Below are 15,589 nucleotides of genomic sequence, written 5' to 3'. Positions count from 1 at the left end.
GCACAAATGCTCACACGTAAACTTGAAATCACAGGAAGCAAGCCTAATTTTGGGCTGCATTGCAGGCTCCCTACAATTAATGAACTTGGTGCTCATTTATGGTGAAACTTACCAGTTTCAGAGGAGCTTTGCCCTGAGTTTTTGAGTTTGACAATGAATTTCAGTGAAGGCTGGTGACATCTTAGAGAAGATTAGTAAAATGACCACATAAAGGTGCCTTGTAGGGCTGAATTACAACAATGGGTAAAGATCGTAATGTAACCTGATTCAAAACAGAGTAGACACCATCTCCTTTCCCCTTCCCACCTGGCCCAAGGAGCCTCCAATAGTAAAATTCTAAGCAAAACTCTACAAAAAATAAACCTTTTAAAAAGGGAGCAAACAATCTGGAGTAGTGACGGCATGGAATGTTTTGGGCAAAATCGCTTTGCTTTAGAAAGTTGCATATTACCAGGTTGATGTAGTTGGTTTCTATGTGCTCTAGCACAAAGGTAGAGAGGAGATGTGTGTCCCATTCAACAGCTGGATCATCTGGAAGGTCCCTGGAAATGAAAAACACGATCAGGCACTTCACGGCTCCCCGCAGTATCCATAATATGCTGAAGTACAGATCTTGCTTCTCCGAGATTGGAAGCAAGATCATTTTATCAACCACAGAAAACCATCCAAACTAAGCACTGAAAGTTCTCCAAGGTCTAACAAGTAACATGTATGTTGGTAGGGCTGGAAGGGAAGCACAGCAGTCCAGTCAATATTTTTCCCACTTTGTTAAGATTTTAACTTGTTATTGTTTTTAAATTAGATTTCTCACCACTACCACCTATTTTCTTTGATCAACATCTATTTGTTTAATGATTCCTGCTTTCTGCTCCATTCCATCAAAGTTTTTACCCTTTCCACAGAAAGGAAACATCCATCCTCTCTTTATTTAAATACTTCCTTAAAACACAATTTACCCAGAAAGCCTTTCCAATAAAATCTACTGATGAATTACATATTAAAAGTAATGGATCAAATTCTGCTCTGACCCCATTATCTTAGTGTGCTTTGCACCTGCACTGTGTCTAACTATTCCATCTGTGCATTTTAGGTTGCGAGCTCCTTGGGGCAGAGATCATGGGCCAAACACTGGTCTCAATAACACTGCCGTAAATCCAGAAGTCACTCCACTAAAGTCAACAGAATTATTCCATATTTACAGTGATGTAACTGAGAGAATATGATCCCCAGTCACTATGCACTGCCAGGTGTCAAGCACACTATTGGTGTTCACTACTTTAATAATACCTATAATAATTTATCATTAGCAATAATATTCCCTAAGGCTGCTGAAGACCCACGAGGATCTGTGGAACTCTTCTTTCTCTCTTCCTGTCCGGTAACAGTTTGATTATTGCCTTGAGGCAGCTTAGCAGCCAAGAGAATGCATAACCTTTTTGCACTGACACAATGGTTTGGATTCAGAATGGTCCCAGCTGTTTGCTGCTGAGCGTAGAAGTCCCATTTCCCAGTACACTTGTCTCTTTGCTCGTTCCCAGGACAACAGGGATGATAACATCTGCATCAGAGCAATGGAACAGTGTCTCCTCAGACATAGCTCAGCGCATTTCCAAGGTCAAGCTCTTAGACTGTGTCTACACTAGGGGATTTTTGGCAAAAGTTTCCCACCGCTGCTAACATGGGCAGTGGCAAGAAGGGGAGCCCTACAGACGGGCTGCCAGCATTTGCACTACTGTGCTGTCTAGCCCTGTTCAGCGCTGATTTAAATAATATGGAGTTAGAAGTACCAGCAGCATGGGTAGCCTTTTCTATACGAGCATTCTCAATCTTGCTACCCTCCTTGGAGCTGCACTGGTCTTAGCAACAGTGGAACATTTTTGCCAATTCCCCCTAGTACATGAGGTACTCAAGTTTCATCACAGGGGTGAAGCCTAGACTTAATGGGTTGTGGGAGTTGCCAGAAGCCTGAAGGCTTCAATCTAATCTGCATAAAATCAGACACTTTAGAGTCTCATCTTTAATGTAGAAATGAGCTCACTGATTTAAAATTTGTATTAAAGCTAAATGATATAATACACAGATTAAAAAAAGAGTGTCTGTACATCTGGGTATAGTGCGTAGAGTATCCAAAAATACAAAGTTTGTTTTAACAGTCATAAGATAAAGTCATAATCAGCAAGAACCCAAATGTAGGTGAATAAATTTAACAACACAGTTTTGATATTAGCATCCAAATATTCGGGTACATCATCATGAAAAGTTATATAGAGCTGGTTGTGGAAAGGAAATACATCAATGAGTGAAGATAGTCCCTCAGTAATTGAGAATGCAGAGTAGGTTATCTGTTAGAAAATACAATCCATCATGGAAGCATTTCAGTTACTTTCCCGACTGCGCTTCTCATTGGCACTCCAGCTCATCCCTCCTGGTATTGCCCATGTCCAGTGATGTGTTCTAGGTAGATGTCCTACTACAGGTCCCACCAAAGTCACAAGACGTTGCTTGGATCAAAATAGAGCATGGCTTAAAAGGCTAATTAGATTATCCCAAGCAGCATATGCACTGGACAAGATCTAAAACTAAGTCTTGTATTGTTTTAGTAGCTTGAATGGTGCATTTGAGGATGCACCATGCTTAGTTTACTAATATTTAAGTTGTGCATTAGGCTCAGTGGGATTTTTTGCTGCCCACAGCAGTTTGTTCCTTCTTCATCCATCTGACTTTGTAATGGCAGTTCTCTAAAAACTGACCTAGGAAAGTGGAGACAGAGAAAAAGTGTCCTGTGAAAACACCAGATGAGCTCCAACCCAGGAGAGGTCAGGAAGGAAACATGGCAACTGGAAATGACAATGTTTAAAAGGATGTTAGTATCCCAGCAGCAGTGTTTGGTTTTACTGAGCCTTCTCTGAAGAGGCTCTGGGCAATGGAGCAGGTTTTAACTAGTTTGGACAGAAAAAGGTCACCCTAGTTCAATGAAAATCAACAGCTGGAGGCAATGGTTCAGAATCTCTGAAAACAAACCAGTCTGAAGGCATGGGGAAATTAACCTTGTGCATGCTGAACTGATTAAAGTGAGCACGTTTTGCAAGCAGCTATGTTTCTCTCCATTTATCAAGGCCCCATGAAGCGGGTCATTCATGCCCTGCAACTAAGAGGAATTTTTTCCTGCATCATATCACCTGCCAGCAGCAAAGAGACCAAAGCTGATACACACACTCATGCACATGCAGCTTGTAACTAATTAATCCTCACAACACTGCAAACTAGTATTAGCCTCATTTTGCAGACAGAGAAACTGACACAGAAAATAAGGTGGACCAGCTTTTCTCTTGGCGAGAGAGACAAGCTTTGGAGCCAGACAGAGCTCTTCTTCAGCTCTGGGAAAGGTACTCCCAGCCAAGGAATTGTTTAGCACAAGTAGTCAGCACATATTGTAAGGGACCACAAGGCTGAATTCCCATTTACACCTCTGCAGTCACAGGACAAAAAGAGGGGGTTAGTGGGTAACAACAGACTGTGTAATAAGCCAGTTGTTCTCAACCAGGGGTACACGTACTCCTAGGGGTATGCAGAGGTCTTCCAGAGAGTACAGCAACTCAGCTAGATAGTTGCCTAGTTTTATGACAGACTACATATAAAGCACTAGCAAAGTCAGTACAAACTAAAATTTCAAACAATGATTTGTTTACACTGCTTTATACACTGAAATGTAAGTACAATATTTACACTCCAATCAGTTTATTTTATAATTATATGGTAAAAATGAGAAAGTCAGCAATTTTTCAGTAACAGTGTTCTGTGACACATTTTGTATTTTTATGTCTGATTCTGTAAGCAAATAGTTTTTAAATGAGGGAGTTTTTAAACTTGGGGTACACACAAGACAAATCAGACTCCTGAAAGGGGGACAGTAATCTGGAAAAGTTCAGAACCACTGTAATACATCTTAAATCCAGTTCAATCCATGATTTTTAATGTCTGGCAGAGTGATGCATTGAAGCTCCCAGGCTCGTCTTTTGAAAGTGTTGTGCAGGTTTCCTTTGAGGATGAGGACTGAGAGGTCAGATACAGAGTGATCACTGTGTGACACAGACATTAAGTAACACATCCAAACCCACAAAGAGAAGCCAGTAGCAGAGCTGGGACCAGAACCCAAAATCATCCCCCGGGTATCTAGTCGCCCAGCCCCAGGAACTGTCTTTTGCTTTGAACAGCACCCAGCATATGTAAATTCTTGGCACTGCCACAATACAAATAAATACAAATAACCATGGACTCTGCTTAAACTACTAGACCAGATTACCATTCTATTTAATATACATGTAAACATATTCTTATTAATACCTTAAAAGTCAATCTGAGCCAAATCTGAAGCACAGTGACCTTTTGAACAATAAAAACGGGTTATATCTGATTGTTTATATAACTTCAGGGCTGATGATCAGAGCCATTTCGCATTTAAAAGGTTAACTCTAGCTTTCTGACTGTAGCTGATAATGTCTCTCAGCTCAAGGTCACAAGGCTGAGATAAAGGGCTGTAATGGAGTGAAAATTAGCACATTCCCTGGAGCTGACTGGAGCCGGTCCCAGGAGACACCCCCTTCCCACACCTTCTCTGTCCTTTGCCCCAGACAGCTCCTTGTTGGTGCTGCCAACCACGGGGATGGATCAAAATATAAATCACTGTTGGAAAGGGTTCCTGGATCAAATCGCTGTAGGGGTGGGGGTGTAGGAAGGGTTCAGTCAGGCAGCCTGATTTCAACCCAAGGCTTCTGGCCAAGAAGTGACATTTACAGGCATTCCAAATCACAGGCATTGAATGCAAAGGATTGTTCATAGCTTGGGAGCCTCAGTGACTAAGGGCATGAACAGCCGGCCACGATGACGCAAGGCTTTGGTCATGCAATAGGAAGGTTTTGCCCCAGAATTAAGCTTGTTCCAGTTTTTATTACATTTTCAGTGAATCTGGGTTTTGCTGCTGCTCTGTCAAGTGTATTCAGTGCTGGACTGAGAGCATTGGAGAGGGAGGGTATGTCTACACTGCAAAAAAAAACCAACCATCCATGGGAGAGTCTCAGAGCCTGGGTCAACTGACTTGCGCTCATGCTATGGGGCTAAAACAGTGTAGATGTTACTGCTTGGGATGGACCCCAAGTTCTGAAACCTGGCGAGGGGCGTTGGTCTCAGAGCCTGTGCTTCTGCCTGAGCGGGAATGTCTACACTCCTATGTGTGTGAGCCCAAGGCAGGTGGCTTGGGCTCTGAGAGACTCGCTGCCGTAGGTGCTGTTTGGCAGCATAGATGTACCCAGAGGGTGGGATGTTCAAATGCACCTAATGTTGGCCTAACTATGCTTACTGACCTTAGCAGGAGCAGTCAGGCCAACTCAAAGGGCTTCTGAAAACCCTACCTATCCCCCTTGTATTTGTCCTCTCCATGGAATAATTACATCCTTGCAGCTACTACCCCTGTTCTTCCCCCACACTGCAATGGTGCAGAGCAATGGAGAGGTGGACCACACAGTATTTAGACCTGGCTGTAGCATCCAGGGGATTTGAGAGCCACCAGTGGGCCACAGCAAACTACATAAGGAAATTAAATCAAAAGGCAATTCCTTTGTTTTGGTTAGACTTTGCCCAGTGAGCTCGACCTGTACACCTGTACACAGCTGCATCTTCATAACAAAAGAAATTAAACAAATCTCTACGGAAAAAATGAGAATGGAAGCATTGTATGCTACACTGTTTATGTGTCTCCCTTCTCTTGCTTGCTTTTGTCTGCTGGATGTTGTCCCTTGTTTACTGTTGCCTCAGGGCTTGGACCATCTTACCTCTAGTTCAGTGCGTCACTAACCTTGAGCATGAAGCCAGCAGCACTGGCCCTGCCAGAGGGGTTAGTTTTTGTAAGATAACTTTTATATTTTAACAAACTTCACACTTAAGGCAGATTTGAGAAGAGCAGCATGTTGGAGAGACTCCTTTGTGTCCCTGATGGAAACTTTAAAAGCTTCACCTACTACACATGGCCCAGCTCTACCTTTCTTCTATGACATCCTGTTCACTTCCTGACCAGCTTTCTTATGATCAGCTTCTAACAGAGCTGCACCCAATGCATTGTATGTGCATCTTTTTTCAGAGTTTTCTATGGAATTTGCTCTGATCATGAGCCAGAGTCCTATGATCGCTTCAAAGATTAAGTTGAACTAAACAGCCAGTTTGGATGAAGTCCATGTGATTTAATAAAGGGCAAATGGCTGTCCCATATGGTACACTTGTGTTTACAATACACTTGGGTCTGTCACTCCCTAAGATTGCTGAGAACAGGCAACGCCCAGGCCTCTGGGACACTGTTCTAGTGCCTCCTACTGGATGACAGGCTGCCTGGAGAGAGCAGTATGGATGGGGGTCTGTTAGGAAGCCTCCTCAGCCTTGTGGGGCCTTTACATGTAGTGACAGGAAAGTGGAGTGGGGTGGAAATGGGGTTCCTGGCATAACTACTCTCCTCCCCCCACCAAACATATCAAACACCAGAGCAAAACCTTCCAGATACTCTGGGTAATCTGATTTTTCATTCCACTGAACTCCAAAAGGATAAAAATGAGAGGATTTGCTCATTGAGTCTAACTTCCTTACTGGCTCTTTGTCCTCCAGCATGACCCTAATCAATGCAAGGCTAGTGACCAGGAAACAACTTTTGCATGGATTTCTTTTCCCCTCAAAGAATGACATTACATTAAATCAGCACAGAGGTTGGTAGATTAATGGTAGACTACGTAGGAAACAGGTGAACTGATGTTCAGTAGTTCCCAGCTGCGAACAATGACGGCAGTGTGTTTGTTTGAATAAAGCATGCCCTTTGTATAAAGTTAAGATAAAGGAATTTCTGAACATCTGGGTGATTGAATCTGGACCAGAAAGCAAAAGATCCCACACAATAAAATGACGCTAGCACACAATTAGTGAAGAGGCTGTGTGATGACCAGAGGCAATCAGCGAGTGACCTTTAGTCAATTTATCGGAAAGTCTGAGTTAACAGCAATGATCATGTCAGCCTCTGAAGAGTGAAATGTGAAACTATTTTCTAGATTATACTGAGATGAATGGAGACAGGCTAGCCCTAGAGTCTCAGACAGAGCTTGCACGCACCTATGTTAACAGGTACTTATGAATATCACATCCCACTACTGACAATTACTGACAGGGAGGAAATACCACAGCTAGGGTGCAGGCACATCTCTGACTCAAGTAAAAAGAAGGAAGGCCACCAAGGGACTGCAAATCCAGCATATCCAATGTCACATTACACTGAAGAACAGGTGCTGCACAACTGTTGGAAAGGTTGACACCTATCTCTTAGCACCTGGCTGGGATGAACATGGAAAAACACAAATGTCTGAGAAGGCCTTGGGAAATTACTGACACAATTGAAGCCAAAAACCATGGCACACTGACCACAGGGAATAAAACAGGGGGTTGGCAATGACTATCCAATGACAAGCAACCTACTGAGAGGCCAATCCTGAAATCTTTATTCCAAGCGACTTCCAGTTAGATATTTCTAAGAATTGAGTAAGGGCTTCAGGATTTGGCCCAGCTGTGGAATAAGCTCCCAAGGGGAGGGGTGGAAACCCCAACGCTTGAAACATTTTGAAATAAAACAGGGCAGACCACTAAAAATCCTGGAGAGAACAATCTCACAAAGGAAGGAGGCTAGACCAGATTAGCCATAATAGTTCGCTTCCTTCTCTAACGTCTATGATCTGGACCTAAGGGTTTACATTCAATGGTCAATTGGTGCATACTACATAGGTCAATACCAACATGAATACTGTGGGTATGTTGGGTAATGCTCATGTGTGAAGAGGATAAGTGTATCTAGACATTATTCACTGATACCAGTTCTTACAACTTCATCTAAAGTCCATATAAGCTCTGTGTTCTTGCCCACTGGTCTATGTAAAATCTCCTTGCAGCTGTGTCAGTCAGTATTCCATGTACCTACCATAAATTTACTAAAAGCCGAGGGTGATCTAGCTCTTTAAGTAATAAATTTTTGTCCTGGGCATGATCATAAGTTTCTGTTTGAGAAATAAGAGTGGGCTGTAGTTTAAATTTAACAAGGTTGCTAGAAAACACAGGATCATTTGTCACGCAGGAAGTTCTCCAAGCGTCCCCGTACTTGTCTAATTTTTTTTAATGAATTATTGATGATTTCTCAGCAGAGTTGAATGTCTATTCACGGAGATGAGACAATTGCTTATCATAATTTGAAATCTGGTATTTATTTGACGTCTGTGCCTCTGAGCCCTGTTGATAAATTACACCACAAAGCTCTGTAGGAACAAGTTCATATTCATTGCCTTTAAACAGAAAAAAATGGTGTTGGCTGGCAAGAGTAGAAATGTACAGAGATCAAGGTTGTAAAAGCTATCTTGGAAAAATAATATATTAAAAATTAGGCCTTGTCTACACTAGAAAATTAGATCATCATAACTATGTCACTCAGGTGTGAAAAATCCATAACCCCAAGTGATGCAGTTAAGCCAACCTAAGTCCCCATGTAGACAGTGCTAGGTCAGTGGAAGAATTCTTCTGTTTATCTAGCTACTGCCTCTCGGGGAGGTGGAATACCTACCTCAATCCCTCCCATCGGCCTAGGTAGTGTCTACACTGCAGGACTACAGCGGTGCAGCTGTGCCACAGTAGCATTTTAAGTGTAGTCAAGCCTCAGTCCTTCTCTTCCAGGTGCTCCATGGCCTGTGCCTAGCATATCCATAAGACTGCCTAAAGTGCTAGAATTAAAACAGGAATTTAGGACCATTCCAAACTTCACGACCTTGCACTTCAAGTGCCAGATGCATTTCTTTGAACAGGCATCTCTAATATAAACATATAGCAATGTGTCTGTGTGTGTGCACGCGGGTTTGTTATATTATTTAAAAAAATCCAAAACAAGAACAATTCACTGCACATGCTTCTCTCCCGGGGACAATAATGAGAGACCAAACAAGTGACAGATGTTAGTCATGTTGCTTAATATGCAAGTGGGAGGTGCTTATATACAGTACTGTTGTGTTGAGCAGTCTAAAACCCTGGATAGAACAGCATAGTAGTAATCTGGGAGGCATTACTGATTAATTTATTGCATAACTAATGGAGGGCCAAGTACTTCTTTGTCATGCACGGATTTCGAATTCAGCTGCCAGAGAAAGGGAGGAGCTTGTTTAATTCAGTCTGACCTGCCATCATCAAAATCTACCATGGATAGTTTACGTGAGCTGCACAATGAGACAAGTCTCACAAGGAACCAACGTGGCCACTTCTGCTAGGGACAGCAGTAACAGGACAACCAAGTACAGTTACTGAAAAATAATTTAATAAATTGAAAAATAAAGCAGATTCCCACACTTTATCTTATACCCTCATCAATTACTTTTCCCCCCCATTACACTTCCTGCTTCCAAATGTACTAACATTCATTTTACTCACCCACTGAATGCCACATCAGGGCCAGTTATGCTACTTTACCATGTACAGCCATTTTTTGGTCAGCTTACACTACCACATACATCATCACTGAATTTGGCCCAAAGACTCCAATGGCACCTTTGACAGCAGGTCTCAGTTTAGCCTGTGGTTTCTGATACAACTACACACACAGGAAGACAGCCCTGCTGCAGGCTGTATGCTGAAGGGCTGGAAGCTTCACTTTCGTTTTACAAAAGCTCACAGTTGGCAGAATCTGCTGGGGCCACCACAGACAACATTCAACCAAGCATTTGCTCAGTTGACTCCCAAAGTTCACTGAAAACACCAACTGGAAACAAGACTTAACAAAACCGGTTTTTGGCCCCGCCATAACTGCCATACTGAAATAGGAAAAGCCTTCCTCCTCCAGCCTGCTGGAATATGCTTTAGCCAGCAGATGATAACATGGCCTGTAATAAGCTGGAGATTTTCTATGGTTCACCTCTCTGAAAGGTATAAAGCAAAGCACATCATTATGGCTCCCCCTCCATATAATAAGCACTGCTAATACCAGGAGAACAAAACACTAATGATTGCCAGCCCTGTCTTGGTTTGTGTGTTTGTTGGGAAAGTACAGTAGTGGTCACTCTCCAAAATGCCTGACGTCATGGACTAATACCAGATCCATTAGCATCATTCAACGATCTCACCTGCAGACTTCTCATAAGAGAAATGTCTTTAAATACTAGCCTCTGTTTGTCAGAGGATAGAGATGGATGGCAGGAGAGAGATCACTTGATCATTGCCTGTTAGGTTCACTCCCTCTGGGGCACCTGGCATTGGCCACTGTAGGTAGATAGATACTGGGCTAGATGGACCTTTGGTCTGACCTGGTACAGCCGTTCTTATGTTCTTAGCTATTTAGCACCTTAAAGCAACATTGCTGGGAAAGGTACATACAACACAGCACCCCAGTTCAATACCTTCCTAGGGCCGAAATGACATTTGAGATGTTAAGTGTAATAGGTCTGCCACATTATCTTGCTGCTTCCAAAACATCTATCATAAAACTAAAGGATTTCAACCATCTGTTCCATCACCTCTCACTCTGCTCTAATCATTAGTAAGACCTTTCCTATTTATTGTAATACCCTTAATCCCCATTGACACATCTGGCATTAAATGTAGTGCGCATGCAACACCCTATACGATTCCACCTGTAACACTACATTAGTTACTGATAGAAAATATTACTCAGATGTGTTCAGCACATTTGAACTATAGTAGGTGAGCATATGTATTCATCTATTTGTTTTATAGAGCAAGTATCTAAACCACACATCTCAGGGCACGTGGACATTATTTAATTAAACATACATGATAGGTCAGAGTTGCTTCCAATACTGGAGAATAATACAAGATCCAAAGTGCCACTGAAGTATTTGATACAGAACTCAAGGGTGCATAGAGCCCTGTGTAGGTTCCTATCCTAGGGTGTATTTTGCCCTGTTTGCCCAAGAAACAAATGAAAAATACATTCCCTCTTGTCCACATGACCCTTCAGTTCAGAGCATGGAGTTGATCCTAAACCAAGAAAAGGTGGATGAACCTAATCAACAACTGGTTTTAACAAGTTAAGGCTGCCAAATGCCATAATGGTCACTTTGCTGCTTACCCATAACCACTCTCAATTACCCAAAAACAGTGGGGACAGAACTCAGATCATGAGGCTTCAAAAGCACAGGCCCTATCCTACCATTTGAGCTAAAGGAGAAGTCTCATTACTAGCATTATTGGATCTATGAGACACAGCTGAGCGGTTCTGTATCCATCCAAGAACAGTGTACATAATCAGTCATTATTATTATTATTACTATTCTTATTTGTATTATAACACCCAGGAACCCATTGCGCTAGGTGCTGTACAAAAAGAACAAAAAGGTGGTCCCTGGCCCACAGAGCTCACAATCTAAGCACTGTTATATATCAAAAGCAAAAGAATAATATAGGGCACAGCTGGGCAGGGAACCCAAAACCTAGACTCAGCTGAGCAGACATCAGGTATATACACTGCTCTTACCTTCCTCAACCTGGTCCAGTAAAAGCCTTAAAAAATGAAAACAAAATGGTTTTGGTGGCAGAGGGGCAAAGTGAGTTAACCCACTGTGGAAACAGAATTTGGAATCCTGGCACCACTTCCTCTTGAAACAGACTTTTCTAGTTTCAGCGTACCAGGCAGGTTTCAGGCACCACACAGAGCAGGTGGGGTACCTTGTTAGGTGGAACAGGAACCCAGTGTCTTCCAACTGGCTTTTTACTACCAGGTTGGCACACAATGTTCCTGAACAGGATCCTGCCCTGCATCATAATGTGCTCTATATGCCACATGAGAAAGGGGACAGACTGCAGGGGAAGGAACAGGAAGTCTCTCCTTGCAGCCAGCAAAATCGTGCTGAGGGGAATGACTGAAATACAGCATCCCACATGTGCCAAGCAAATTCAGCAAGCATTTCATCATGATCTTAATACTGGTCTTGTCTACTCTCTGAATAATAAATACCCCGTGTTATACAGGCAGCCACCAGTGGTCTGATCCTGCACCATTCAGGTCAAGGGGAGTTTTGTAAACCACTGACGGTCAGGATTGGACTCTAACTGAAGAGGTCCTAAAGCACAGCCACTCCTGGCCCAAAGGTGGCCCATCGTTAGGGCCCTACCGAATTCATGGCCATGAAAAATGTGTCATGGATCGTGAAATCTGGTCTCTCCTGTGAAATCTGTAAAGACCAGATTTCACAGGGAGACCAGTGTTTCTCAAACTGGGGGTCCCAACCCAAAAGAGGGTTGTGGAAGAGTCACAAGGTTACTGTAGGGGGGCTACAGTATTGCCACCCTTACTTCTGAGCTGCCTTCAGAGTTGTGCAGCTGGAGAACAGCGGCTGTTGGCTCGGAAAGCAGTACCCCCCCAGCAGCAGCCCAGAAGTTAGGGTTGCAATGCCATACCATGCCACTCTCACTTCTGTGCTGCTTCCTTCAGAGCTGGGGCAGGACCCCATACAGTTAAAACACCGTGAAATTTCAGATTTAAATAATGAAATGTATGATTTTTAAAATCCTATGACCATGACATTGACCAAAATGGACTTTGAATTTGGTAGGGCCCTACCCATCCTGTCCGAATAAACACACAGCCTGAGATTGCTGGACTAAGTTGACCAGTTGATGACCAAATCCAGCCATCAGCAATTTTGATTTATCTAGGGGAAAAAAAGCACCAGAAAACATTCTGGTCACAGGCATTTATATTTGAGGTCAACATTTATGTACATTTACATTAAAATCAGACGTAGCCCTTGCAGAGCACTGGCAAGTTGCCAAACGTAGCCCTCGAGTTCACAATATTTTAGCATCCCTGCACTATATTGAGTCCATCCAAGGAGCGCTAGCCCCTAAGCTACGCAGAGCCAGGAATCCATTTGATCTGCTGTCTCAAAGGGGAATGTTCTTTGTTAAAATCATTATATACGTGAAGAGCTAAAAACAGGGTGCTGAGATCTCTCTAGCCGGTCACACATTTTACTGGTGCTCCAGAGTCACTTGCATATACAACGAAATGAAATCCCTATCCCACTAACGGATTGATCCTGCAGCTGACACGAAAAGTCCTTACTCATATAAGCAACCCCATCACAGGCACGATCCTGCAAGCCTGACCCATGTGAGTAGCCCTGTTGTACAGTCACATGAGTAAGGGCTGGGCTGGTCCTGCCATTGACTGGGAGGACCCCTACCCCACTGGCTGGGAGCTGTGCCACTGACTTCCACAGGAACCTGATAGGATTCAATGTTCGTAACTTTATTTTGTAACAGCTAAGAGGGACTCAGCAATAATGAATTAAAAGAGTAACATGGAATGGCCTTTATTATTAAGCCATCTCACTCTCTGCATCTGATTTAATGGGAACGTTATGTAATGGCTTTGCTAGAGCAACAGCTCCAATGATCTATAGTAACCCCCATTGCTGCTTGCTGCTCCAGAATGCAAACATCTCATTGCCGCAGGGACTATGATGTAGCTGTTGAACTTTGGCCCACTATAAAGCCTCCCACTTTGATTGGCAAGGCTTTCTAAAGGCTGTTTACTCTAGTCATGTGATGGGGGGAGAGGGAGACTTCTGGCAGTCTATCAGAAGCCAGCAGTATGTCTCGGACAAGCCGGAATTGCCAAAGGGTTCAAATGGATTAACTCATTCAGGCTGGGGTTTCACGCTACCGTCAGCTCGCGAAGGGTCCAGGAAAAGGAAATCCTGCACAGTGTCAAAGATATTTCACTTGAGGCAACGCGCCCCCATGGCAGCACTGCAGGGACCTGAGTAGCAGTAGGAAATTTTTTTTTTTTCAGGAGTTTATTTTGCAATGGGGAAAAAAAAAATCAATAAGCTTTAAACTAGGGGTAAAAAAAGGCCATTTAAAAAATGGCAGCAAGGAATAACCAGCTAGAGGTGGGAGCAGAATTTCCTATCAGAAGCACTGTCTGCTAGGGATACACACTCCTCAGCGATTTGGATACCTGGGAACGAGAGGATAAGATGACATCCAACTATGCACAGTTTGCTCTTCTGGAGCACCTTTAACCCCAGGCTCTAAAAGTACTGTACAAACATCAGTTAAACTATACAACATCTCTGAGGCAGGGAAGTTGTATTCTAAGAGTGCCCTATTCAGAACTGTTACCGTGTTCCTATGGAACATCCCAAAACAGGGCAGTATCCATAAGCTACAGCCATGAGTCAGTATACAAGGAGCACTACGGCTGCTGAGCACTTCTATAGCCCTTTATGTTTTCAGTGTTCCAGACACTAACCAATTAATCGCAACACCCTGTGAAATTGATATTGGAAAGCAGGAAAGTAATATCATCCCCATTTTATAATAGAGGCATAGGGAGCTCTAGGGAATTGGCTAAGGCTACTCACTGAGTCAGTGGCAGAATCAGGAATAGCCCTTGTAGGTTCCTGGCTCCCTGTTCAATCCAGTGCACCACAGTACTCCTCAAACCATAGAGTTTCATCACCATAGTTCACTTAGGAAGGAAATTTTGCTTCCTTGAGCAAGTCACATGTGGCAGGATTTTCAAAAGACCTCTTGTGGGTGCCCTACAGAGGACCGAGATGACAAGTTCAGGGTGTTCAGGTAGCCCGGGGAGTTTTCAAAGCAAAATGTGGGTAGTTTTTGTTCTGTGAAAAATCTACTCTCCTTTCTGGGTGCCTAAACTGTCTGGAGCTCTGGCAGAGCTGGGTGCCTGGCCAGTGGGATTTTCAATCCTCCCCAGTATATGGCACCTGTACCTTATTAGGGCTTTCAGTGACATAGCTGTACTGCTGCAGCTGCACTGCTGTAAGGCCTCTCATGTAGCTGCTCTATGCTCTATAAGGCAGTACGGAAATAGCTGAACTTTCTTCATGAATTTTCATTTCTGTCCCTGGCCATTTTTCACTCCACCAATTTTGCTTTTCTCAGCATTTGTGTCCAGGCTTTCATATTGAAAATAACTATATTCCTTCAGGATGAAATTCATCCTGGAGCAGAGGCCCTATGGACTCCTTAAATCCTTAATAATATTTAGTAAAATATTAACTATTTCTAAAATACAAAATGATACATGGCCCAAGCCAAGTCTTGATAACCCTTTATACACATACACACACATCATAGAGACTTTAAAGAAGGTAATACAGGAGAGCTGCTTATCCTGTGCTGAATGACAATGATGAGAGAATTACTTAACTGTGGGGAAATGAAGTGCCTGATTAAAATGAGAGGGTACTGCACATAACATGTATATCATGTGTTTGCTGTGCCATAGGTAATATATGAGGTGTCAGAAGAAGGGGATGAGAGCTGGCATGCAATTCTAGTTAAAGTATAAGTGTGCAGTGTTTTCATATACCCTCCAGTTGGTACTGAAAGGTCAGACATAATAAAAACCATCCAAAATTTCACTCAGTCTATGAAAATTTGATGTTTCAGATTCCCACACTGCAGAGACAAAGCAGGGTTGTTATCACATCTGGCTAACGAAGAAGCAGGAGACAGGAGGGAAGATGCATAGCAATTTCCAGCA

The 15,589-nt window shown here is 43.0% G+C and overlaps 1 protein-coding gene across 5 annotated transcripts in view; it reads right to left on the bottom strand.

The window, feature by feature from the left end:
- Window positions 1-15,589, bottom strand: part of PIGL (phosphatidylinositol glycan anchor biosynthesis class L) — an 82,467-nt gene that overhangs the window by 28,624 nt on the left and 38,254 nt on the right. For all 5 annotated transcript variants that reach the window (XR_003996974.1, XM_030536702.1, XM_030536703.1 and 2 more), the window contains exon 3: window positions 452-542. Coding sequence is in view for 4 of the 5 variants with exons in the window: in XM_030536702.1 (XP_030392562.1) it covers window positions 452-542 (91 nt within the window). In the remaining variant the exon portion in view is untranslated. The remainder of the gene's footprint in view (window positions 1-451; window positions 543-15,589) is intronic.

This window comes from Gopherus evgoodei, chromosome 17, assembly GCF_007399415.2.
Source record: "Gopherus evgoodei ecotype Sinaloan lineage chromosome 17, rGopEvg1_v1.p, whole genome shotgun sequence".
Classification (NCBI taxonomy): Eukaryota; Metazoa; Chordata; order Testudines; family Testudinidae; genus Gopherus; species Gopherus evgoodei.
Note: the sequence above shows the minus strand (reverse complement) of the source record. Positions and strands in the feature narration are given on the sequence as shown.